General features: G+C 39.5%; 1 protein-coding gene across 1 annotated transcript in view; it reads right to left on the reverse strand.

Moving 5' to 3' along the window:
- The window catches only part of ctdp1 (CTD (carboxy-terminal domain, RNA polymerase II, polypeptide A) phosphatase, subunit 1), a 115122-nt gene that overhangs the window by 69697 nt on the left and 20407 nt on the right, over nt 1–25018 (reverse strand). Inside the window, exon 11 of the mRNA XM_022216164.2 lies at nt 22742–22895. Coding sequence (XP_022071856.2) covers nt 22742–22895 — 154 coding nt within the window. The remainder of the gene's footprint in view (nt 1–22741; nt 22896–25018) is intronic.

The raw sequence follows: 25018 nt of genomic DNA on the forward strand, positions 1-25018 counted from the left end.
AGAGCATCCCTCTGCTCATATCTACATCCACCTGAGCCGTTCATTAGCTCAGGGTCACATCAAAGGCCTGATCCAGCTGAAGGGTCAAGGGTATTCTGATGGGAACGGTCTCAACACAAATTCACATCTTCATTCGGGTCACTCTTACATGAGGAAAAGCTGAAGCACTTAAATGCAGAGAATGCAACAATCTTTTGAGAAGGAGAATTCTTAAGAGGCTCAGCAAACAGGAAGATGCTGGCTTCTTTTCACCAGCGTCTCAGCAAAATGCACGCAGCTGAGGTTAACCGAGGGGAGTTACATAAAACTGAACTGAAAATGTTACTTCAGAGAGTTCATTCAGAGGCTTCAGATTCCAGAGAGCTTTTATATCAATGATGCACGTCTCGGAATCTGTGCCATTTAGAAAGTTTCCTGACCAAATTACTCCGAGTGATGCAAAATTTTTTATACAATACTGTTCAAAAGTTTAGGGGCACCCAGACAATTTCATGTTTTCCAGGAAAACTCACATTTTTATTCATGTTGTAACATAATTGCACAAGGGTTTTCTAATCATCAATCAGCCTTTCAGCACCATTAGCTAACACAATGTAGCATCAGAATGCAGGAGTGATGGTTGCTGGAAATGTTCCTCTGTACCCCTATGTAGATACTCCGTTAAAAACCAGCCGTTTCCAGCTAGAATAGTCATTAATCACATTAACAATGTCTGGACTGTATGTCTGATTCATGTAATGTTATCTTCATTGAAAAAAATAAGGACATCTAGAGTGACCCCAAACTTTTCAACAGTAGTGTAAATATATTTTTATCAACTAGGAGCAAAACGGACATCTTGCCACAGAGAGATGAGACATTTCTGTCAGGCTGCCAAGGACCAGCGCAAATGAAAACCAGAGCAGAGGGAATATTCATAGCACTTCAGGTTTAGGGACAGATGATGGAGTGTCTCGACTTGGAGTGGTAATTTTCTGGTTGCGTTGGCACGATGGTTGACTGCACTGACCCTGTAGCTTCTGGTCTGGAGTCTGCTTTGTAAAGTGTAGCTGTGAAACTCGTATTTCAGCACCATGGACAGCACCTCACACACTCAGCTTAGTGCAACATATGGATGTTTCACCTTTACACTGAACTGATCTGTAAGGCATGCTGGGCAGTTTGTTTCAGATACATCCTCTTCTCACACATTTCACATAGCAAGTGTCTGACTTTTAGTTGTCTTTCAACTGTTTGTGGCTCTTTTTATCTGAATGCTTTCAAAATCCCCTTGGACAATCTAAAAATGTGCATTGTTTTTGCAGTTTTCAAATGACATCTACCAACTCCTCGAACTAGTTCTGAGTTCCCAGCCTTTACCGTTACATTTTTTATCGTTTCCATTATTCTGTAATGCCTAGCCTAATTACAGAAGTCTCAGCTTTGTTTAAGCCATTCTCTCTATAAGAGAAAACCCAAAAAGCTGGTTCGAGGACCCTGATGTGATGATTTGTCATTTTGGTCAAATATCTTTTCAGATGTTGGCTAAAAGCAACCTCTTACAAGCGTTTCAAATATTTATTAACATTCTACCGACCACCCAATTGCTTGAGAAAACAATCAAAAACATTAATCATCCATGGAAGTAATCATTAACTGCAGCACTAAACCAGAAGTTCCAAAAGTTTTCTTCCAAAAAGGTCTCAGATCTTCATATATTTAGTGAGCAAATTAACAGTAACAAGAAGTGGGAAACTTCTAACAAAATAGGACAAGTTGAATTTAGCTTTTATGTCACTACAAAGCACACAAATTGCATGTTTTGTCTGCTCGCATTCTGTCTTAGTTTCTTTAGGTTCTGCAAGTACCAGTCCAGGTTGAACTGTTGCCGAACTTTGTAGAGATTTTGCATGAACGCTGACTCCATTTCCAGCTTCTGGATTTTCTCTGATGGGTGGTTGACGAGAAACATCGATTTTCTTTTCTTTCTGGAGAAAAATCTGTTTATATTGCTCTAAATTGCTTTCTGCGTGAACCTGCTGTGAGAATTATTTATACAGTTTTAGCTTTACTCCACATCATGTGTAACCATTACACAAAGGAACTGTGCAACTCCAGTTAAGGAAATACTGATAGATCTACTCAATATTTCTTTGATGTATGATCTTTTAATAGCAATGACAGTGCAAAAGAAGTTTCCAGTCCCAAACCCAAAGCCTTGAATTGGGAAAACTTTATCCAGAAATGCTGTCTTTTTTTAACTTGAAATATTACTGAAATATCAAACTTCCTACGATCTATTTCTGTTGACCAACCAGCCATTACGAGCCCTCCAAAGTTCAACAGCTTTCTGCTCTGTCTTAAGCCAGGGCTGTCCCAGTTAACCAAATAAACTTCTGTGCATTTGCAGACTGGGTTTGAGCTGATGTAAAAGCTGTCTGTCACATTACAGTCAGACTCTGGTGCAGTTTGTTTATAGTGTGTAAGCCAATCAGACAAGCTAAAGAAGTATTTGAAAGCTGGTATTTGATTTTAGCATGCAGCCACCGTAGATCAATCAGAATGTGAAGAGCAGTTTATTTTTTCACGAAGTGTCACCATTTCTGACAGACTCCATGAAGCTGAGCAATAAACTATGAAGAATCGCTTCATGCATCTTTGTGAGCTCATCAGAGGAGATTAATCAACACATATGGAGCAGGTAAGTGCTGCGTGACTTTCTGTCTGTTGAGGGAATTTGATGTCCCCATGAGTATTCTTTAAATACCGATGACGCAGGATGACGTCAAAAAAAACCTTTCCAATAAACAAATGATCTGTTTCTATAGCTCCTGGTTCTCGATTAATAAGCCAGCATGTAAAGCAATATGGTTGAAGACTACGAAGGCAGCAGGTTTTTCTTTTTCTTGGAACAGACAAAGCGAACCAAACTGCGTGTGTGACAGCACTCCAAGTGTTGTGGTTCCAGAAAATGAAATATTAAAAGAAAATACTTTCATTCATTGAAACTATCCAAATCCAAACGCCCTACTTATTTTGCAAATTTAAAGAAACATCAGCTGCCTGATTGCCAGTTGCATGTTTGATCTCTACCGGCTCCATGCTAAACAAATGCACCTTCGCTTTACTTTATTCTGTAGCAGTCACATCTCATCAGTGCTTGAACCTGTCTGTGAAATGACAAGTTGACAAGCAGCGCTCCTATCAGGCCAGAGCTGTCTGGTCATCCGAAGAGGAGCTTTGCACTGGAGTAAAAGTTAAGTAAGAAAAAGGGAGTGAAACAATGCTGGTAAATCAGAAACTTAATCGTCAGCAAACGCAAATCTTATCGATCGCGACTCATTTTGTACAGGATGAAGCTCTGATTTCCTCTCAATGAAGTTGTAGTTACAGGTCCTTGGATGCTGGCATTCATGAGGACGCTACATCACATCACACATCCCCCACCTAAACATAGTTATGGACCAATCATCCTCCACAACAACGGCACGTCCTGATGACAGCGGCCTTTCCAGGTACAACAATGCAAAAGCTGCTCAGGAATGAATAAAGAAACCCAACACGGAGCCCAGGTCATTGACTTTGCTTAAAAAAAAAAAATCCTCAGACCTCAATGCAATCAGCACAATAAGTCTGACCCACAGAGATACCACAGGAAGCAAAACATCCTTTGACAACCACTCAGTGCCAGACACCCTAGAACATGGACAGTGTTTTAGCAGGACGAGTGGGACCTACACAACGTTAGCCTAGTGCTTCTAATGATGTGGCTTGTGTCTATGATAATCAGAAGAAAAAAAAACCCTCTTATTCTGCAGACCCATGCAGAAACGTGTCCTCCTCGTACCTCCTAAGGATTACATCTCACCAAGGATGGAAGAGATCAATACCTGCAGGCAGAGAGAGTGCTGGAATCACACTGACTGATGACGGTGCAACATTACCAATGAAATGCATTTCAGTTCAGCGTTTTTAAGAAGCTTCACACATAATATATTAAACTCAGATCACTGATTTTGTTGTAAAACGCAGATTTAAGTAATGGAGTGTCAAGTTAATTTACTCTCTCCTTTCATCAGAACAGTGTTTTTTTAATGTTTGTTTTAAATGAACAGAAAATATGACAGCAAAAATCCAATAATAAAAAAACACCAATGACCGATATTTCACAGAGGGGATCCTGCTTCCTGTTTATCATATTTACATTTTGTTCTCTGTGGTGATGATTTGCCTGAAATCAACATTAGCTGCCATGCTGATTGTGAAATTAGTCATGGAAAACAGTAGCCTGGCCGCGCTAGACCCAGCTCTTAAGACACAAGGGTCTAGGAACGCTCGACAGGGAGGGAGGCGGGCTAAAAGGTTGTCTATCAAATCACTCTGCAGCAATTGGGTAGGTATACAACCAATCAGCGCAACGAATAGGCTGACGGAGTTCCTAGAGCGCCGGCGGATTGTGGCTAAGTCCCATTAGCTTCCCAACCAGCGGAGCCAACTGGTATATTAAGGATTTGCCATATCCCGTCGGCATAAGTCCAAATAAGTCTTTCTTCTCAGTGAAACACTTCAGTGCCGTCCTTTATTTATCTTTCAAGTTGAATTTTAGCTTCAAATCTTTAAGGGCTGTGGCCAAAGCAGAGTCGAAAGATAACCGTTTATTGTGCGCCGGTTGTTTCTGTCAGAATCGTCGCGCCGCTGTCGTCACTTGGTTACACCCACCTTCTGACTCTACACTTCATGGTGATTCGTCCGGCCAGTTTTAGGAGCATCCAACCTCGAGCCTTATGGAGGGTAACTAGACCCACCCTGGCAGAGAATTAAATTCGTTGCCGTGGGTTGTCTAGCGCGGCTAGGCTAGGAAAACAGAGGACGACACATGTCCCGTGTTCTTGACATGCTGAAAATTTCAAATCTGCTTCTGACAACTTCCCGGGCTTCTGCAGGCACATGTACACATTACCTTGGACCGTCTTTTGGAACATGCAAAAAGCTGATAAGATTTGTTGTCTTCTTTTAATTTGCTTTTATTCTAATTTTACTGTTTGATTTTAACTGGAAAGTACTTTGGCCACCTTGAGTGTTGTGAAGTGCTATATAAATTTTGATTGATTGATTGATAGCATTCAACCATGACCCGATTATCCAAGAGCACATTAATAAGCAAGATTTTTATTTATTAGCTGATAATGAATTTCAGGAGCACCCTATACTGTTTTTAAGCGCAACAGATTAGAGAGAGAATCAGCAAATTGCAAAATGCGACAAACAGGTTATTGCAGTTTGAATATTTTAAGCAGCCAGGATGCTTTCTTCCTAAAGAACCCTTGTGTTCTTTAAAGTCTCATCAAGTAGCACTTTTGATATTAGCATTTTACCAAATGACTTCTTGAGATGTGAAAGGGCTGCTATCTCAGCTAAACCCTCTGGCTGTGACAGGGCTCCAGAGTGTGATCGAAATCTTCGTGCGACTTTTCATCCGTTGTACTTCTGCACCACACATCTTTTGGTGGCCCGCCTTGTTAGCTTAAATGACTCTTTCAGCTACAGTTAATCTGACATTAGAACACCTTAAGTCACTCTTCTCATAGTAATTGTGGGTCATGCGCCTGTCTGACTTGCGTGCGCTGCAGTAACCGGGCAGACTGGAGGCTTCTGTGCTCAGCTGCTTTGTGTCGTCTACTGATGGAAGTGATTTGTACATGAAGCAGTGAAGCAATATTGGTAAATTACAGCTTCACAAAACAACCTGAGTTACATCTCGCCCTCTGAACTGCATTTGTTTTTGCATACACACTGGCTACACTGTGCCACCAATCACCACAAGTAAACGCTTAAGCTGTGGGAAACATTAGATATGATCAAACAGCCAACATTATGCATCGCATTAATTGCAAAGAGTGCAGCTTAAGTTGTACTGAGAAAAGAGCTGCTGCTGTTGCAACGTGGGCTTTCTGAATTGAACCACTGAAAAAAATTATCCTGTCTCGTGACGGTGTGTGGCCAGCAGAACGGCCCTCTCCCTGCAGCATTCGAGTGTCTGGCAGTGGTAAATTGAATCTTTGATCAACTTTATGTTCCAGATCATTCTTATTAAAAAGAACGGGAAACATTTGTTTGCACATTTATTCCTGCTCATAATAATTTGCATAAATTTAAGGAAATGTGTATGGGAACTGACCAAAAAAAAAAAAACAGCACAGTTGTGTTTAGTGCTCGGTAACTTCAGAATAACTCATGTATGGCTAGGAACGGACCACTGAAACATTAGAATGTGGCTAAGCTAATTATGGGCATGATCAAGTACAAATATACTATTCAAAAATTTGGGGTCACTTGTGGAGACATCACAAATCACCAGATCATCAATTTGATAATATAGTTCAGAATTAGGTTGCATGGTTTGTGCTGAAAAGCATTTGAATGAATATATAAAGAATTCTAGTTTGTTTCAACTGGAGTTTTTTTTTTAAAGCGGGAGCTCTAGAGCAGACAGCTGCATAGCGCCTGACCAGTAACATCCAACAAAGGCCTGATAGCCCATGCGGTGCATAATGGTGTTACTGAAAGAATCACATGAAGAGAATCGAGCCAGTTCCACTCATCACACAGCCAACAAGCGAACAGCAATTTCAAAGAAAGGTCACTCAGTTGGTACACTACCGTTATTCTTTGCCAGCCAATTCTGCACATGTTGCTCCAGGTAAACCGACACATCCCACCATGTAACCATTGGTGACATTTAAATGTGAGGCTGTCTACCTGACTCAGATGTGGCCCTTGCTCCAGCCAATTAAGACTGGTTCTTTCCCTCTGGCCCTGGAGACTTAGAGTGTTTAAGAATGTCACAGACTGCCCTTTAGCTAAGGCAGTCTGAGGAGGATGACATTTGAAATACAGTGTATGTACAAAGGATCCTTCCTTCGAACCAATTTGTTTTACTTTTCTACAGTCCAAAAGATGTTAAACAAGGATTCAGTTGTGCTTGCATGGAGCAAACAGTCCTATTTCCAATGATAGCCTGTCAGGCTTTGGTGGTGATGAGTGTCTAAAAATCACAAATGTATGATAACTGTGTCCTATATTGCAGACAGTTTGATTAACAACAGGCCTGTACAGGTACAGTCACCTATTTTTATTCATCTATACACTGCAAATACGCAGGCACAAAAAATGAACCTGTTGAGTCCTGCTGCTGTAAACTGACACCATCGACTCTTAAAGTAATTTCATTCGACAAACGGTGATGGAAAATGACCGTAGGCGTAGAATTTATTGAAATGATGATATAATATGAAATAGACACCAACCAGTGGGTCAGTGTGATCACCACTTAAGGAATGTATAATGTGTTTTTAAACTCCATCTTTGATCTGTCCTCTGTTTGAATGCATTTAAAAATCAGAATGGGAGTGAAGCATTTTAGCTTTTCTACTGAATATAAAACGGGCTCAACTGCAAAACTTCAGACAGCCGCATTTTTGTGATTTTGAAACATGGAAGTAAAAAACAAAGCAATCAGTTTTCTTCCTTAAAATATTAAATTCAAATTAACTCACTTCACAGTACCAATTGCAATTTGACAAAGTTGCCCAAAGTTTTGCCACAGGTCTGAAAAAAAAAAAACAGTTTTCTCTGTTACAGGGGCATCTGTCTGTGTCCATCCATGTTATGTACTGGAAATGAACATGCTACAAGCAAAACAGAGAGATTTCTGCCAGTTTGCTGGATTAGCCTGGTAAACTAATGGTCAGTACAACTCAGAATATCACAAGAAAAGCACTCAGCGAGCACAGTACTCCGCAAAGGCTGCTCAGTTGTATCATCTCCAGTGGATAAGTCACAATAAGTCTGCAGCGGTGGATTCGTCGTTGAATTGCAACCGTGTGAATGCGAGCAGGCAGCTGACGTAGCGTTCACTTGTTGTCATAGTTACAGTGACGCCGTGCTGCTATCTCACAATGATACAGAAATCTTTAACAAATCTGTGGATCCAGACTGTAAACTACATCACTGCCAAAATCTAATCAGATTGTCTTTGTGTCATTCTTCCCTGAAAATTTCATGCAAATCCATCTTCACATAACTTCACCACGTTCCCTAGCAGAGTAATGAGGCTTCAGCTTTGGGTCTTTGGCTGAAAATATTCCTGGCATTTTCAGCCAGCCAGCTTTTTCATAGCTTTCAAATGAAAAAGAGGAGTGCTGCCTGAAACAAAAGAGGGGTCAGTGAATTCTTATGACCAAAAAAACCCAGATGGGAAAATCACCCTTGCACAGCAATGAACTTCACACAGCTTTATACAAAGTATATTAAATGTCACATTAACACAATAAATGCAGCTGATGTTTTAGGAGCAGTGCCCATTGTGAGCACTGAACACCTCATTAAACAACACAATCTTCACCTAATATAGTGCTACATCAACAGGAGGCTGGCCTTTAATTAGGACTGAAAATTAATGTTACGTCCATTTTGCCATGACAATGTTTTACTACACAATGGTACTGAGAAATTAAAGCATAAAGCGCTGTGTTTTGGCACTGAAAAGGATGAGCTGGAGTAAATTCTGGCAACTGCCTACTTCACTGAGAGCAATGATAGAGAGTAGATAGATCTTGTTTCAGTAGGAGTTCACAGATGATGAATAATTAGCACATTAGTGGCATCAATTCTCAACTTGTCCATCTTCATAAGACGTCAATCCTTATACAGTAAAGAGACCGTCACAGTTTCAGCGTAGAACCACATATCATAATCTATTACAGCTGGGAAAACAATTTTTCAAGGTCCATTCCTGATAAAAACAAAAAAAACGTAAAATGTTACATTTATCCATGAGGCCAGCGCTGAATCCAAACCATCTATTCCCAAAGTTCATTAGATATTGAAAACATCAGCAATCATTCAATTGATCATGAAAATATGCTTTTCAAATACCACATTGTCTCCCTTCCAAAATATCACACATTATCCTACAACAGTCATGGTCAGTCGCTATGACTCAGACACAATCAGACAAAGACCGGGCCACACTGCTAACATAATGTACAATTTGCAGATTAATAATAGAAACACCATTTGCGGTAGCTGCAATAAATGAGGGACAAACCGAGTGTTATCTGGAACAATTACCTTTGGGATGTCTGGTTTATCTCCATTGTAAATGGGAGGATAAATATAGGTTCCAACAATACGAACAGTTTTATGCCACTTATCAGGAAAGAATACTACTTCCAAATCAAATTATAGCATTTAAACTCTTCCAAATGGCAACTGTCAAATGTGAGCTCAGCAGCTGAAACTAGGAATAGACAACCTGTCAAGCTTTGGTGTTTTTAACACGCCTTAACAGTGTCCTTTAGAGCAGGAGTGGGTTTTTGAGGCTACATCCACACTAATATATTTTCATTTTACAACACTTCACTTCCTCTATATTTACGTCGGGCATCAACATTATGGCAGCGTTCCAAATGCTGAAACGCTGCAGACCTCATTTTGAGGACTCTGGGATTGTATTTTAGTCTGGATAGGCAGAAATAGACTTTTGGAAATTATGGCATGGACAGCTTTGCTACACATTTATCATACCTTCATCACGTGACACTTTTCCGGATTAAAACAATGACATTCACCTTGAATGTGAGCGGTTAGCTCCACAGGTTTGATGATTCGCTGGCATTGCTGACCTCGCTGGCTATGCTAACAGCAGTTAACTCTCTAAAACCCAGAATCTGCTGGTTGGTTTAAATGACATGCTATCTTTATTTAAAAGAAAGTTAAAAATGACACCTTTTATCAAAGCCAAAAACTACAAGCAGGAACGATGGTCAGATTTTCACTTTTTCAGCAGTCCTTGAGCTAATTCTCTGTGATGTGCTGTTCAGTCTAGAAAATTAATCAAATCTATGCTTAAAATAGTAACATTTCATTTACCTCACTTCACTCTACATGTCTCATTTAAGAAATTGACAAAAATGAACAGTTTGCTCCAAATCCTCCAAAAAAAAAAAAAAAGGAAAAAAAATCTGTTTTTCTGAGGAAAACTCAGAAACCATGATTTGCAACAGTCAAGTATTAGAAAATGATTGGAATTGATTTCAGGGTTTTTCAGATTTGAGGACATTATAACCGTGTTTTACTTCACAAATAACATTTCAGTCCTCTCTACTTCTAGCCATAGTTGTGGTTTTTTCTTAGAGCTGCAGTGAAAAACGAGCGCACAGTGGGTTCAATTTCTGCATTTTATCATACTACTGCTATTGCCATGCTTCTTGTTGGTACCAATGTGTGCATGTACAGTGTACAGAAATGGTCATGTGAGGTGTGTTTTCTGGCAGGGTAGTTTGTACAGCGATTACTTCTGAAACAGGTTAAAATGCTTGTCTGCACAGAGAGGTTTCTTTTTTTAATATTATTGTCAAATAAAAATGTTTTTATTAATGCTTAAGAGAAGAGTTATAGCAACAGAAATCAATCGAGGTAGGTCTTAAACAACTGATTCTGCATTTATGAACATGTCAAAATTTTCAAACTGTAGAACTAAAAAAGACATAAGCAGACATAAGATGTTTGCAAAATCAGTAGAACGTATCTGACTGGATTCTTACTAAACATTTATCATACGTTGCCTTGGAAGCTTAAAGATATGTAAATGAAATGAAAAGATGAATGTTAAATGGATGCTGGTTTTAGCAGAATTCTGGGTCAGAAAAATTGTCGTAGGTAGGTGCAGCTCTGCATCTTCTTCAAGGCCATACATGTAAGAGAAAAACAAAAAGAAAGTGTATTTCCAGAGAGGAAAAGCACGACGGTTCTCAGACTGAGCTATTGCCTACAGCTACAGTTACTTAACCTCACAATCCATTTGAGTTAATAACCATGTGCACTGTTTTGCATCTCAGTAACAGGACTCAGTTCATCATTTAAAGCATGACCAATCACAGTGACATGCAGATCATTCAGTTATATGCAACTTAACAAAGTCCAGTTTACTTGCAGGGTCTCTACCCCATGTTCAAGATGAAGTTTAAAGAAGAAAAATTTAGAGGTGCTCTTCCATAAAGAGCAAAAAGTCTCTATTGCCTAATTACATAAAGTGTTCATAATGTGTTCTTACTTCAATAATTATTTGAATCCCCTTCTTTGTATATCCACTCTCCATCAACAGTCAAGAAGTATTTCATTTTGAAAAAATTAGATTCGTCCCATGTCATGGGGACAATATAGAAAAAATATGTGAAATAACATTTTGGTAGATTTCTTCATGAACTGATAGCAATAATATATATTTAAAAATCAGGGAGCAAAACCATGAGCTAGAAATATGCTCTGTAAAACTGAAGGAATTACAGAACCAGATGATTCTCTGCGCATTTGTCACAATGAGAAGAGATCATGCTGCATGTAATTTTATTCACTTTTTTCTTACATTTTTAGGGTGGATATAATATATAGTAATTCAGACTCATAATCACATGCAGTTTTTCATCTATACTTCCTAGTACATAATATCATATATTCAATTTTGGTATATCATAATAAGAAAAAAATCAAAGTAGGTAAGCGGTCACTCATCCAGCGTTCCCATGACAAAGTCCCATTACATGAAAAAGAAAATGATCACCTCAAACATGTGACCTCACTTCAAACTTGGACTGTGTTAGAGTTGAATTTGAGAATATATTTATCATAATCAAGCCCTAGGGCATTAACTGATTGTATATAGTGTCTTTATAGAATAATCTTCATTACATACCCACACACACACATCTTGCTCCTCTAGTCAGTATATTTCCACTCTTACAGCTTAGCACACCCCCTTGTGTAACTCGAGCTATTTCTTATCTTATGCTATGTTTTCGTTTCTGCTTGTGTATAAAATAAACTTCGTATGGGAGCAGTCTTTGTAGCTCGCACTAATGTGTCTTGTTACACTGTGCTGTTACCCTTGCAAGTAAAAAGTTACAGTCTCCGTGTCTTTCTGGTTCGGTGAATATCTTCATTTGATATGTGGGAGCTCTCAGCGGAGCTACACTCTGACATATAACTTGGTCCTTCGAGCCGGATCCGAGGATTCCTTCCCGACGTCGAGGAGAGCCGACACCGAAGTCTGTCGACAGCGATCGTCGCCAAGCAGCGAGATCTGAAAATCCTGGGACGTGAATTCGTGGCCAGGTCGGTGAAAGGAAAAGCGGTCCCTCGGCGCTGGGTGTGAATCCAAGGATCCGATCCAGGAAGTGACACCGATCAGAACCACGGGTGAGAAAGAGATTCCGCTAGCATGATAAAAGAGATTCCGCCGACATAAGGAAAGAGATTCCGTCGGCAAGGTGTACACAGGTGTGAGTGTAAAGATTCCGCCGACATAAGGAAAGAGATTCCGTCGGCAAGGTGTACACGGTGTGAGTGTAAAGATTCCGCCGACATAAGGAAAGAGATTCCGTCGGCAAGGTGTACACGGTGTGAATGTGAAGAGTGATTGAGAACTTCAAGCATATTATAAGGTCTAGAATACCTTGCTGAATTTCTGATTTATTATTTTCCTTGTTGTTGACGACGTACTGGTGACAAGGGGATTAAGGGCGAGCTAGACTCATAAAAACTAACACCGCTGCAGCTTATCTGCAGTAGAAGGATGTGTTAGTGTCCTCCCGTTGTCTCGTGCCAGAGAACTCAACAACAAGCAGCTATGGGACAAAAACAAAGCGTATTAGAAGGCGATGAGAAATTTATGGAAGGACATGTGGAAGAATCAGGAAAAATAAGTCAAAAAAGACGGAGAAAGAAACATACTTTCTCAGGCAAATTAGATGAGAGAGACATCTTAGAACTCCATATTAAAATAAAAACTGAAATCCTTCAGATAAAGAGTGAAAAAAAAAAAAGCGCAGAAAGGATGCCAATACACCTGGGAACCTAAGGAGCTGTTCGAGGGAGACCGAAGTCTGTGCACAGCCCCCTGAAACTAGGTTTGGGGACGAAAGCCCTCCGTGGTTGAATTCCACGTCGGCCGGTTAAAACCCTGTCCGGGTTCTGCGGGGTTCCAGGTTGACGGCATCCGAACAAAGCGCTTTAGGAAAGTGAAGTCCTGAGCTATGAGAAGCCAAAACTTACAGTAGGAAAGTGAAGTCCTGAGCTAAGAGAAGCCAAAACTTACAAAATGTGTGCATGTGTAAAACTGTGAGTGTGAAAGGACTGGTCAGTGATTGAAGCAGAGGACAGCCTGAAACCTATCGGTGTGAACATACGGCTGTTGTCAGTTGAAGTAAATCACTGAGTGTAAACAGTCATTAAGATTTAGGAGGACTTTGTGAAAACTCTAAAACGACTTTCAGTCCTGATATTGGACCCCCAGTGGAAAACCAGACTAGCTAATAGAGCTGGCCGAGGAGCTTGTTTTCCAAGGGCTGAATTTTGGCATATGACACATTGTTTCCCACAAATTCTAAATAAAAATAATTTTGAACAAAACAAAACAAAAATGGGAAATAATCAGGAAAAAAAATTCACTATAAGGCGATGCAAAATAAGCAGAACAGAACAGAAGCATCCAGATTCGATACAATTCTTGTCAGATTGGGAAAAGAAATATGAATTTAATAGCAAATTAATAGTAGGAGGCTGCACAGAGCTATTTACAGAATTAACTGCAAAACAACAAACTGATAAAAGAAATCAAAAGAAACTGAAAAACAGCTTCATTACGCAGAAATATGGCTGGAAGAAGCACAAAGAGGAAAAAAAAGAAATACAGCAACAAATAAAAAAACTGAGGCCTGTGCAGCCAGAGCAGAAGGTGATAAGACAGTGTACAAAAACACAAAGACAACAACGATGGCCTGGTGCATCAGAGGCTGAAGGCGCCGCGGCAGCTGAAGCACCAGATAAATGACCTCTTTCTTTATGGTCAGATTTGCTTTGTAACATTGATTATAGACACCTGCGATAGGGTCAGTGAAATAGGAATCTAATTTTCAGTTGTTCATATGTTTCGAGATTTGGGATTTTTCACTAACGAGCTGTTATGAGGTGTGTGAGATAATTGTTCCTGTAAGACCAAGACTGTATTCTTGCTGTTAATTCGTACCACAATGAGAACTCAGTGCTTAAAATGGTTTCTTTTCAGCTGCTTTTGCTTCAAGGTTCTTTTTATCTCTGGAATGCAGCTCAGCCTGGTACATTTCAAACACTTCACTCTGTATGCAGTATTAAGACCACAGGAACAATTATCACACGGTTCAACAGATCAAGCTAAAATAAAATTTCATGTTGATAAAGCATAGATGTAATAAAGTATAAATGTATTACTATATAAAGATATTAATATATAGATGTGGTTGCATATTTCTTAACGGACGAAAAAAAAAAAAAACTCTATCCCATGAGAGTGCAGACCTGAAAACCAGAGTAATAGAGCTAAACACCCAAATTACTACAACTTTTGCGGTTCATGAAACAGCCTCTTGGGTGGTGTGTAAACACCACACCCTCCACACATTTGAATGGAAAAGAAACCTGATCATTAATTTGTTTGTCCATATAGGATTACCCAGAATTTGATAAAAAAAAAAAAAACTGCCCAGTGATCTCTGGTCCACCAGCCCTACAGATGTAGGACTGATAAAACATTTTCCACCTGTTAAAGTACAAGCAGCCACTCCGTGTCGACCACAAATTTCTCAATATCCTCTGAAGCAATCAACGATAGAAGGTATAGGACCTGTTATTGCAGATATGGAAAAAATCAGGGATTATTGTGAATACGGAAAAGTGCGTTTGTAATACACCCATTTTCCCTGTTCAAAAAGCACATACAGGAAAATGGGGGATGGTTCAAAACTTGAGAGCGGTGAATGATGCTGTACGGCAAACTACACCTGATGTTCCAAACCCAAATACATTATTAAATGAAGTAACTTCAGATAAAAAGTGGTTTTCAGTTATAGATTTAAGTAATGCTTTTTTCTCTGTACCACTACATTCAAACTCGCACCACTAGTTCGGGTTTACATTTGAAGGTACACAGTACACCTATACACGATTACCACAAGGTTTTACGGAAAGCCCCCACATATACACTCAGGCTCTCAGGTGCTCCATGTCAACGTTTCAAATTCCAGAACACAGCCAAATTCTGTTGTATGTTGATATTCTTGTGGCTGCAGACACGCAGGAACACTGTAAACAGACAACGATGGCAGTGTTACGACACTTACATGAAACAGGTCATAAGGTTTCATTAAACAAACTTCAGTTGTGGGCTCCGCAGGTGGTGTATTTGGGCCATAATCTTTCAAAACATGGGAAGTCTTTCCTCACTGACAGAAAAACTGCAATCCAAAATGCTCCAAAGCCGCGAACAAAACAACAAATGATGTCATTTTTAGGACTTTGTAATTTTTGCAGATCCTGGGTTCCAGATTACGCAGTGTTCTCACAGCCACTGCAAGATTTAATATATGGCATGAACATGTCGTTAACAGATGAGATTATTTGGACTGTACAGGCTGAGGAAGCTTTTAAAAATCTGAAATTAGTAATAATAATAATAATAATAATAATGATTGTGTAGGTTATGCAATAACAACAGTACCTACGGTCCTAAAAGCAGAACGCCTGCCACACACGTATTCTGCACAGACGGCTGAACTTCTAGCAGTCATTAACGCTTGTAAGATGTTTGAAGGGAAATCACTTAACATTTACACAGACAGTCACTATGTGTGTTCTTCTATCCACCGTTTCGCTCGAATTTGGAATAACAGGGGCATGAAAACCTCTGGTGGGAAACCTCTTGCACATGCCTCTCTGTCGGAAAATCTTCTCTTAGCGATTCAGTTTCCTGCTAAATTGGCGCTGTGTAAATGTAAGTCTCACCTAAAGGACGACTCCGCCATAACACGGGGTAATAACCTTGCAGATGTTGCTGCGAAACAAGCTTCATTTGGCACACAATGTTCTGAGAATGACCTTTTCCTCTCAGTAGACCTAAACATCTTGGCGGACGCACAAAACACTGCTCCCACGGCTGGACAAGCTTCTTGGCTCAGACGTGGAGCTGTTTTGCAAAATGGCCTTTATCATACTCATAATAAGCCCGTTCTTCCGCGTTCTCTGTTCCCCACAGCCGCCCTCGTGAGCCATGGTCTCACCCATGTCTCAACAGGAGGGATGGTATGCATGGTACAGAGACAGTTTTTCTCTGTAAACTTTTCTGTCTTTGCCAAGGAATACTGTAGGAATTGTTTAATTTGTTGTACGAACAATCCGCAAGGAAATATGAGACCAAAGAGAGGGCAATTTCCTCCAGCACAACACCCCTTCCACACAATTCATATGGGCTTTATTGAGCTAACAGCATCAAAAGGACTAAAGTATTGTTTAGTGGTTGTAGATGTGTTTTCAAAATGGGTTGAAATATACCCAACCAAAGATAACAGCCATAACTGTAGCAAAAGCTCTCTGCAACCATTACTTTCCAACTTATGGTATTCCCGCCATAATTAGATCAGATAATGGTACACATTTGTAAATGCAATTATGACACATTGCTCACAGGCATTGGGTTTTTCACTAAAAAATCACTGCGCATATCATCCACATTCCGCCGGCCTTGTAGAACGTACGAATCAGACAATAAAGAACAGGCTAGCCAAAACTATGGAAGAAACCAAGAGGCCTTGGCCAGATTGTTAATCCTTGGTTAAATTGTGGATGAGAATTACGCCTACAGGAGACACAACAATAACACCTTTTGAGATAGTGGATGGGAGACCTTTTCCACTTCCACAAAACAATAATCCACTGAATCATAGTGAGAGAGAAGTAACTTCAGCAGATTGGATGATGCATATGTTAAAAACGAGAGAAGTTCAGAGTTCCAATAATCTGCCAGAGTGTTCTTCTCCTTTGTCTACACAGAAGCTCCAGCCTGGAGATTGGGTCCTGATCAGAGTCCTGAGGAGAAAGAATTGGAAGTCGCCTCGGTGGGAAGGGCCGTATCAAATACTGCTGACGACACCCACGGCAATAAAAATTGCTGAACGGCCTTCGTGGATCCACCAATCGCACTGTAAGCTGATACAACTGGAAGCCGAGCCAGATCAACCGACGGGGTAGCGGTGGAAGTCCGATACAAAGGGGTCAGTAGCACAATAGGGTGCTGACGTCTCAATCCGGTGAAGAACCCAACTAATCCGCGCCCGACTTTAGAATGGCTCTCTGGCGACTTCTGCTAGTCGCAGGGGTGACTTTGTCACTCCTGTGGTTCCTCTTCCTCTCTCTCTCCTCTACAGGAACTCACAGGACTAAAAGGACCCATGAACACTCCATGGCAGCGACTTGGGAACAGAACTTCTGGTATAAAGCTATGAATTTTACAGCACAACAGAATAATGTCACCAATTGCTACGTGTGCTTACAATTACCTCATCATGCTACTTAATAAATCAGAAACAATGTGTATATTTGGTGAAAGCACACTCAGAATGCTAAAGCATTTCACTGGTAACATGTCATACTGGTTTCCAAATTGTACTATTCATGAGGAAAAATGGCTGGATCCCACTAATTTTTCACAGGCTAATTGCATCCATATAATATCACTTTCCAGTAACTCGTCTACTATCTTATCATCAGTTCCCTTTATTGCAGGATTTAACACATCTTGGTGGTTTTCTGAAGATAAATATAGGACTGGAAGAAACATAACAACCTTTAATCTCGGACCAAAAATCTCCACTCCACCCGAAATGATGTGGCAATGTGGAGGACTTCTTTATTGGCATTTGCCATTTGATTGGTGCAGTACTTGTACCTTAGTTCATTTGCAACCTGCTGTAATTGTCATTACTGACCAACAATTGGAGAACAGGACATATATACACACACACCGAATCCAAAGCCGTGAAACTAAAGAAGAACAACAACCTGCTTTCAGTAAACCAAAACGTTTCCTTATGTCTTTAGTTCCTTCATATGGTACATCAAGATTATCCGCAAGTGTAAATAAACTTTGGTTTTCTCTCAATAATCTCACTAACGCACTAATCGACATAACTGATCAGCTAGAAAACGATTCTGAACTTAAGGCTATCAAGCAAATGACACTCCAAAACAGAATAGCTTTAGACCTTCTTTTAGCAGCACAAGGAGGAGTTTGTGAAGTTGTTAATGACCATTGTTGTACATACATCCCTGATCACAAAGGCAATTACACTTTAATCAGACAGAAATTGGATGAGATTAAAATAGACATTTAAGAAACCAAGACAAAGGTATTTTTCCAGGCTGGGATTTTACCTCTTGGTTTACATCTGGTGGTATTTTTCAGACTATTAAAAGATTTGTAATTATAAGTATATGTATTTTGTTACTATTTTGCATTTTTGCTACCTGCATTTTACCATGTTTGAGATCCATAATTTCTAAAATGATAACTACTTCTATTATTGCTTATGCTGCACTTGAAATGGAAGAACCACAATGTGACTCTAATGATGAGAATGATGATGTTGAAGTGTAGTTTAATGACGTGACAGCAGAATATGTTTTTACAAGATGTTGTTAACTGAGCTTTACACTTCTTGATCATGATAAACAGGAGGGAATGTTAGAGTTGAATTTGAGAATATATTTATCATAATCAAGCCCTAGGGCATTAACTGATTGTATATAGTGTCTTTATAGAATAATCTTCATTACATACCCACACACACACATCTTGCTCCTCTAGTCAGTATATTTCCACTCTTACAGCTTAGCACACCCCCTTGTGTAACTCGAGCTATTTCTTATCTTATGCTATGTTTTCGTTTCTGCTTGTGTATAAAATAAACTTCGTATGGGAGCAGTCTTTGTAGCTCGCACTAATGTGTCTTGTTACACTGTGCTGTTACCCTTGCAAGTAAAAAGTTACAGTCTCCGTGTCTTTCTGGTTCGGTGAATATCTTCATTTGATATGTGGGAGCTCTCAGCGGAGCTACACTCTGACAGACTGTCACATGTCATGTCCCATGTGAACAAGCCGCAAAGCCCTTTCTTCAGAGCAATCGCCTACTGAGAGGCTCTTGGCAGATCTCAAGGATCTGCTTTGCACATTTTCCCCTGCTGGAAGCAGAACTCTGACTCCATTAAAGATCATTATCCAAGCAGGAGGTGCAAGGCTCTCAGAAATAAGTAATCACTTCACCGGCCTTGTAAAGAAAAGTACATACAATTCAGACAAATAGATAGTGATTATAGCATATGGAAGGATCTGAACAGTAGCCTAAATGGCAAGCTGGAAGTCTAAGTAGTTAGAAGCTCGTTTTGCTTGGATGATTTCATTGCCATTGATTGTCATGCTAGACATGTTAATGACTGTTAACTGATTAATAGCATGAAGAATTTAATCAATTAAAAACACATTAAATCACAAGCTAGCGGAGGAGCAGATGGATGTCACAGATCTAATGTGGATTTGCCGTAGTACCCAGTGGCTCCACCAGGTGGAGCCTCACACAGCTTAATGAGATGGAGTTACAGGTGTGTTTGTTGACTGACTATGAGGGCCACAAGAAACAAACGCAGCTCCCTTCTGTGTAACTGCTGACTGTGGCAGTTATTTTAATGAAGTCTGCAGCATCAAGGTGTGAAAAAGATGCCTTACAGTTGTCCAGTGTAGCTAGCTACCTGAAGCTGATGCTAATGCTAAGCTATGTTCAAACACACAGGCTAGGAGCTAAATGACTGTCAGCAGACGTGATTGTAACAAATCAGGAGCAGTAGGACTAACATTTAAACTAAAGTGATGAAGCGTATCAACAACGCTGCTCTCAGTATAAACATAATTTGGATGTGGAAGTAACTACTGACAGATTTCATGGACTGACAAAGTTGCTGCAACAGTATTTGAGGACATCTGTTCCAGCTGAGCAGCTGTTTCCAGCAGCTGGACTAACGTTACCTAAAGTACATTATGTACAGTATATCAGCTGTGGGAATTATTTTGATATCAAATCACTGTGAAAAGATTAGTTACTAGGTCTCAGAATTTAACAGCTTAATTACGATTAATTAATTTTAGAAAAATATAACATGTTAAAAAAATAACACATTTAATCGCATCTTTCTCCGTTCCCTATTTTCTGGCACACCAGTAACACTGATATATGCTCCAGCCCAGTCGGTGCAATAATGTATCTAAAGTCTGTTTGCCAGCTGCAAAGAAGATGCATAGGACGCTCTCAGTCCAGAAATGTCAGACCAACATAGCAGCTCAGTCGCCAACTGTCTCTTTTATTACAACCACTGTCCAGTAAAAAGTATTTCTGAAAGCATTTGAGGCGAGAAATAAGCTGCTGAATCTGTCCTCCTTTTAGTTCAATGACAGCTAGTTTAGGCAAATAAAGTCAGTTTCGTGATGCGTCAGACCTCCGTTCCTCACGTCCCATTTGCATAAATGAAACTACTTTATGCAAATGAGCTCTGGGGTGACACACCATAGTTAGCTACACAGTCCTGGTACCAGCAAACGGTGTAGCCAGCCCACAATAGACCACTTTTCAACACTTTGAAGGTGCTCGAGCATACAAAAAGTCTTAAAATGTTGAATATAATTAGCCTAGCCGCACTAGACAACCCACGGCAACGAATTTAATTCTCTGCCAGGGTGGGTCTAGTTACCCTCGGTAAGCCTCGAGGTTGGATGCTCCTAAAACTGGCCGACGAATCACCATGAAGTGTAGAGTCAGAAGGCAGGCGTAACTAAGTGACGACAGAGGCACAACGATTCTGACGGAAACAACCGGAAACAACTAGCCTAGCCGCGCTAGACACGGCAACGAATTTAATTCTCTGCCAGGGTACAACTAAAACGACAACAGTCATTGAGCTCCATTAGCACCGACTCTGAATAATCTTTCTGTTAACATGTCTGTAATATACTTGAACTTCACCCATTGACTGTATAAATAAATAAGGCTTCACCGAACTCCCGCATCCTCTGATTTCTGGCGCTCTAGGAACTACGTCAGCCTATTCGTTCCGCTGATTGGTTGTATACCTACCCAAGTGCTACAGAGTGATTTGAAAGACAACCTTTTAGCCCACCTAGCTCCCTGTCGAGAGTTCCAAGACCCTTGTGTCTTCAGACCTGGGTCTAGCGCGGCTAGGCTAGAATATAATGGCTACAATTGCATTTTGAGTTTTAAGTAATCTGTGAATGTAGTAGACAGATGAAAAATGCACACATAAATATAAATGAAACAAACATTTTTGCTGTTTAAGTTCACTTATATGTCTATTCATCGATTCAGTCGGAGACCAAAATTTATTTCAAATGAAAAACTTTGCTTCTTGTGTCAATTATTGCTATTTGACAGAAATGCAATTATCACGAGGAATGAAATACAAAGCCTCTAATTAATTACATTAATTTTTTTAATCGTGTCCCACCACTATTAGTAACATTACAGGTTATTTACTGTGGAAGATTGTAGCTTGTTGAATGTGTTTAACATTTTTTTTGTTTAGTTGGGCCAATAACTGAACAGCACTTTTAAATGAAGTCAGTAAATCAATTTAATTTTTAATTCTAACAACTGTCTTTAAATTTCTAATGTAAGCAAGCCAGTTTATTAGTTAACAGTAATTGTCAATGGTTGAAAAGGTATAATCTGCATATAGAAAAACGCTCACTGACTTTTATTCAACTTAAATATTTCCGTAAAACATTCACTGAATTTCATTCATGTTAACAATTATTCCCGTATTAATTGTTAACACGGCCGACTACCGGTTAAGGAAATGTTTAAATTCTTCCAAAGGCTATGCATAGGAAACTGGATTGAAATTACAATTTCACTTCAAAGCTCTATTATGTCTTACTCAAATACAACACTAGCTCTAACAAACAAAGCACTTCTAACAAAAATCATCACATCATGTTACAGTTTACAGCATAAGTTGCAAGGATTTTTCTTCCATAGCTACGGCATCATAGGATAAAACAGTATGAAAAGGTTAGTGAAACAACAACTAAGCATTACCTCAGGCCACACAAAAAAGCACTGCCACCTGACACATGTAAATATCTAAAACATATAAAGTGAATACTGTTGTTAAGCAACTGACTGCTAACTTTGGTGTTGAACCCAGATCTTCTGCTTTGGTTCCAGAAATAAAACAACCAAACTCAAAATGCTGTTTGTATTTACATATTTCTAACAACTGAAAATACAGCCCCGAACCACACCTGTGTTTGGATAAAGACAGTATTTCATGTTTTAAATCACTGTTTGTTCAACATTTATGTTCTTTTAAAACCATTTTCCACAAGCTGCAAGGACAGTAAAGCCTGGGGGTGTTTTTTTTTTTTTTGATCAGATAAATCTGGTATAATGATGCAAGTTTGCTGAAAATGAAGTCATTTGCTTTAATCAACAAAGCTTGCTATGGGGACTGTTGGTGTTTGTTTCTCCAATGTGGAGCGATTACATTACAGATGAGTGCTCTTATTCCCTGCTGTGAGGTTGCAATGGAAATACATTCTAGTAAAGCAAAATAGTCACTGCTGAGATGAGAGTATCCGAGTGTCTTGTTTACTGCACATGTATCCTTTGTTTTTTGCAGTCTATCATATTATTACAAGGAAATGATTTAAAAAGAGGCATGAATGTATAAACTACCAGAATACATTTCTGCACACTTCTTGGTGATCCTCCTCTTTTACCCAAAACAGCACTAGGCAGAAGGTAGCAGTGATAGTTTAACCCATTCTTACCTCTTTGTCCATGCTGTCGAGGTCCTCCTTGCAAAGTGTGTACAAAGGCATTATATCTGACATGCTCGGCTGCCGTTTTCGACGAGACGGTCCTGGGTCGCCGTCGCCTTGACCACCCCGAGGAGCCTCTTCTTGCTGACTTTGTGAAGTTCCCCTGAGGTACAGCAACCAACAAAAAAAACAAACAGAAAACACTATGAAAGCAATCAGATTAAGGCCAGCTATGCAGATGTACAAGATAATCAAGTGAACAATAACAAAGGAATATTTCGGGAAGATTATATAAGGAAAAAAGGCCCTAAAGTAAAAGTTCAATTAAACTAAAGTGAATATACCTGTGATCACTGACATACACATATGAAATCATGTGATCAAAACAAAACTGAATGCATCTTTGACTTCCTATTAGCCTACTTGCATGAACATAGTTATAAAGACAGCTGTGCACATCAGGATTTTATCAGTTTTAGACCTATGAATTTTGTCTACATCATGGCTCCACAAGGAAGGGAAAACACCAGAGTCTAAAAGTTGATTTCGAGATTTCACAAAGATAAAGAAAGGATAAGTAGTCATCGGTAAAAACAAAATAATCAAATCAGACATTAGCCACCATAAATGGCATCCAAGAAAAAGATTACCACAGACAATTCATAGTCCTGACACTGAAGCACAGAGGTGAGAGTGTGATGATATGCTGCTACATGAGTGGAAAAGATTTTAGGCAGACAACATTTATAGATGGCACCACAAACATCTGCAGATAAACCAAAATATTGGCTGACAAGAGGACTCCCAGTCTGCAGAGGTTTAGCAGAGGAGAAATATTTTTAGTATGATCCAAAACACAATGCCAAAGTCACACAAGTGTTTCTAAAGAAGGAAAAAGTAAAACTGTAGCCTGACAAAGTACTTTGCCTGACTTGAATCCAATAGAACACATATGAGATATTTTAAAAGAAGAAAGTGGAGCAACACAACCCCTCTGGCAAAGACCGGCTGAAATGACTCAAGAAGGTTGGTAGCCTCCATGCTGAGCAGGATTAAGTCGTAGTAATGAAAAATTTACTGATTTTTGTTGTATTAAGTTGCTACTGTGGGGCCTGTATTTTCAATATAGGAAGTCTAAACTGCTCGCTTCACATTTTACATAAGAGCATATAACCTACTAGTTAACTTATAAGTAATTCAAATACTATAAGTTCATACAGGGGAAAGTATTAAGGTGATGTTCCATATGAACATACGGTACTTCTGATGTATATTGTGTGCCTGAAAAATTCATGCTTATTTACATAGTCTAGACTTATATATTTTTCCAGTCACACATTGCTATTGTAGCGCCATTTGTTTCTGTATTACAATAATCCTTACAGGAACTGCCAAGGAACAGAATTCATTTGCAAACACTGTACATAATGAGCACACATAGTTCATAACAACAAAGAATGAAGGTTGAAACTGGAGACCAATCATGAGAAGTGCACAGTCTCTCTCTCTGTAACAAGGGCCCAGTAGATATATATGCAAATGGGAAGAGGATGTTTCCACGCTTCCTCTTGGCAGTGTTTAATTGAACAGATCTTCTTTGATGATTCTGTCCAACTTCATGCAACTCCCTGAAAACTAGACAGTGCCTCTAATCCATGAATAAAATGGGCCAATTTTACGCTTGAGATTATTAATTAGGGAGTATCATCACAGATATATTCAATTTATAACCATTTTAAGCTGCCGTTCAGAGTTGAAGTTAGGAGTATGAATTTCTCAAGAGCTATTTGTAAAACAGTCAGGGAAAAGCCTCCCTGTGACTCCCCAATGACAGAAAAATATAAATACAGAGGACAAGCTCTTCATTAGCATTGGTGACTGACAGATAAATGACAAGGAGAGCAGAAGATCACAGAGGTGACTTTGAGGAACTGTGAAGCCTTTCTTGCACCTGCCACATCATTCTTGTCAAACTGGAGGCGGAAATGAACCGAGCTCATGTCTGGAAAATCAAATGACTGGCTGAATAAAAAAAAAAAAAAAAACACTTTTTGGTGTTCTGAATTCTATTCTATTAAAGATGCAACAAGCAGACAAAATGGTTCACATCTTACCTACGAGATAGGGATTACTTTGTCTCAAATGGTAACTACAAGTTCGAGCAAACAAAGATGATATGCGAGGTTCCTCAGGGGTCCATTCTTGGTCCTCGTCTATTCAATATCTACATGTTGCCCCTTGCTCAGATAATAGAATATCACAACATCTCTTACCACACTGATGCGG

Source organism: Acanthochromis polyacanthus, chromosome 11 (genome assembly GCF_021347895.1).
Source record: "Acanthochromis polyacanthus isolate Apoly-LR-REF ecotype Palm Island chromosome 11, KAUST_Apoly_ChrSc, whole genome shotgun sequence".
NCBI lineage: Eukaryota > Metazoa > Chordata > Actinopteri > Pomacentridae > Acanthochromis > Acanthochromis polyacanthus.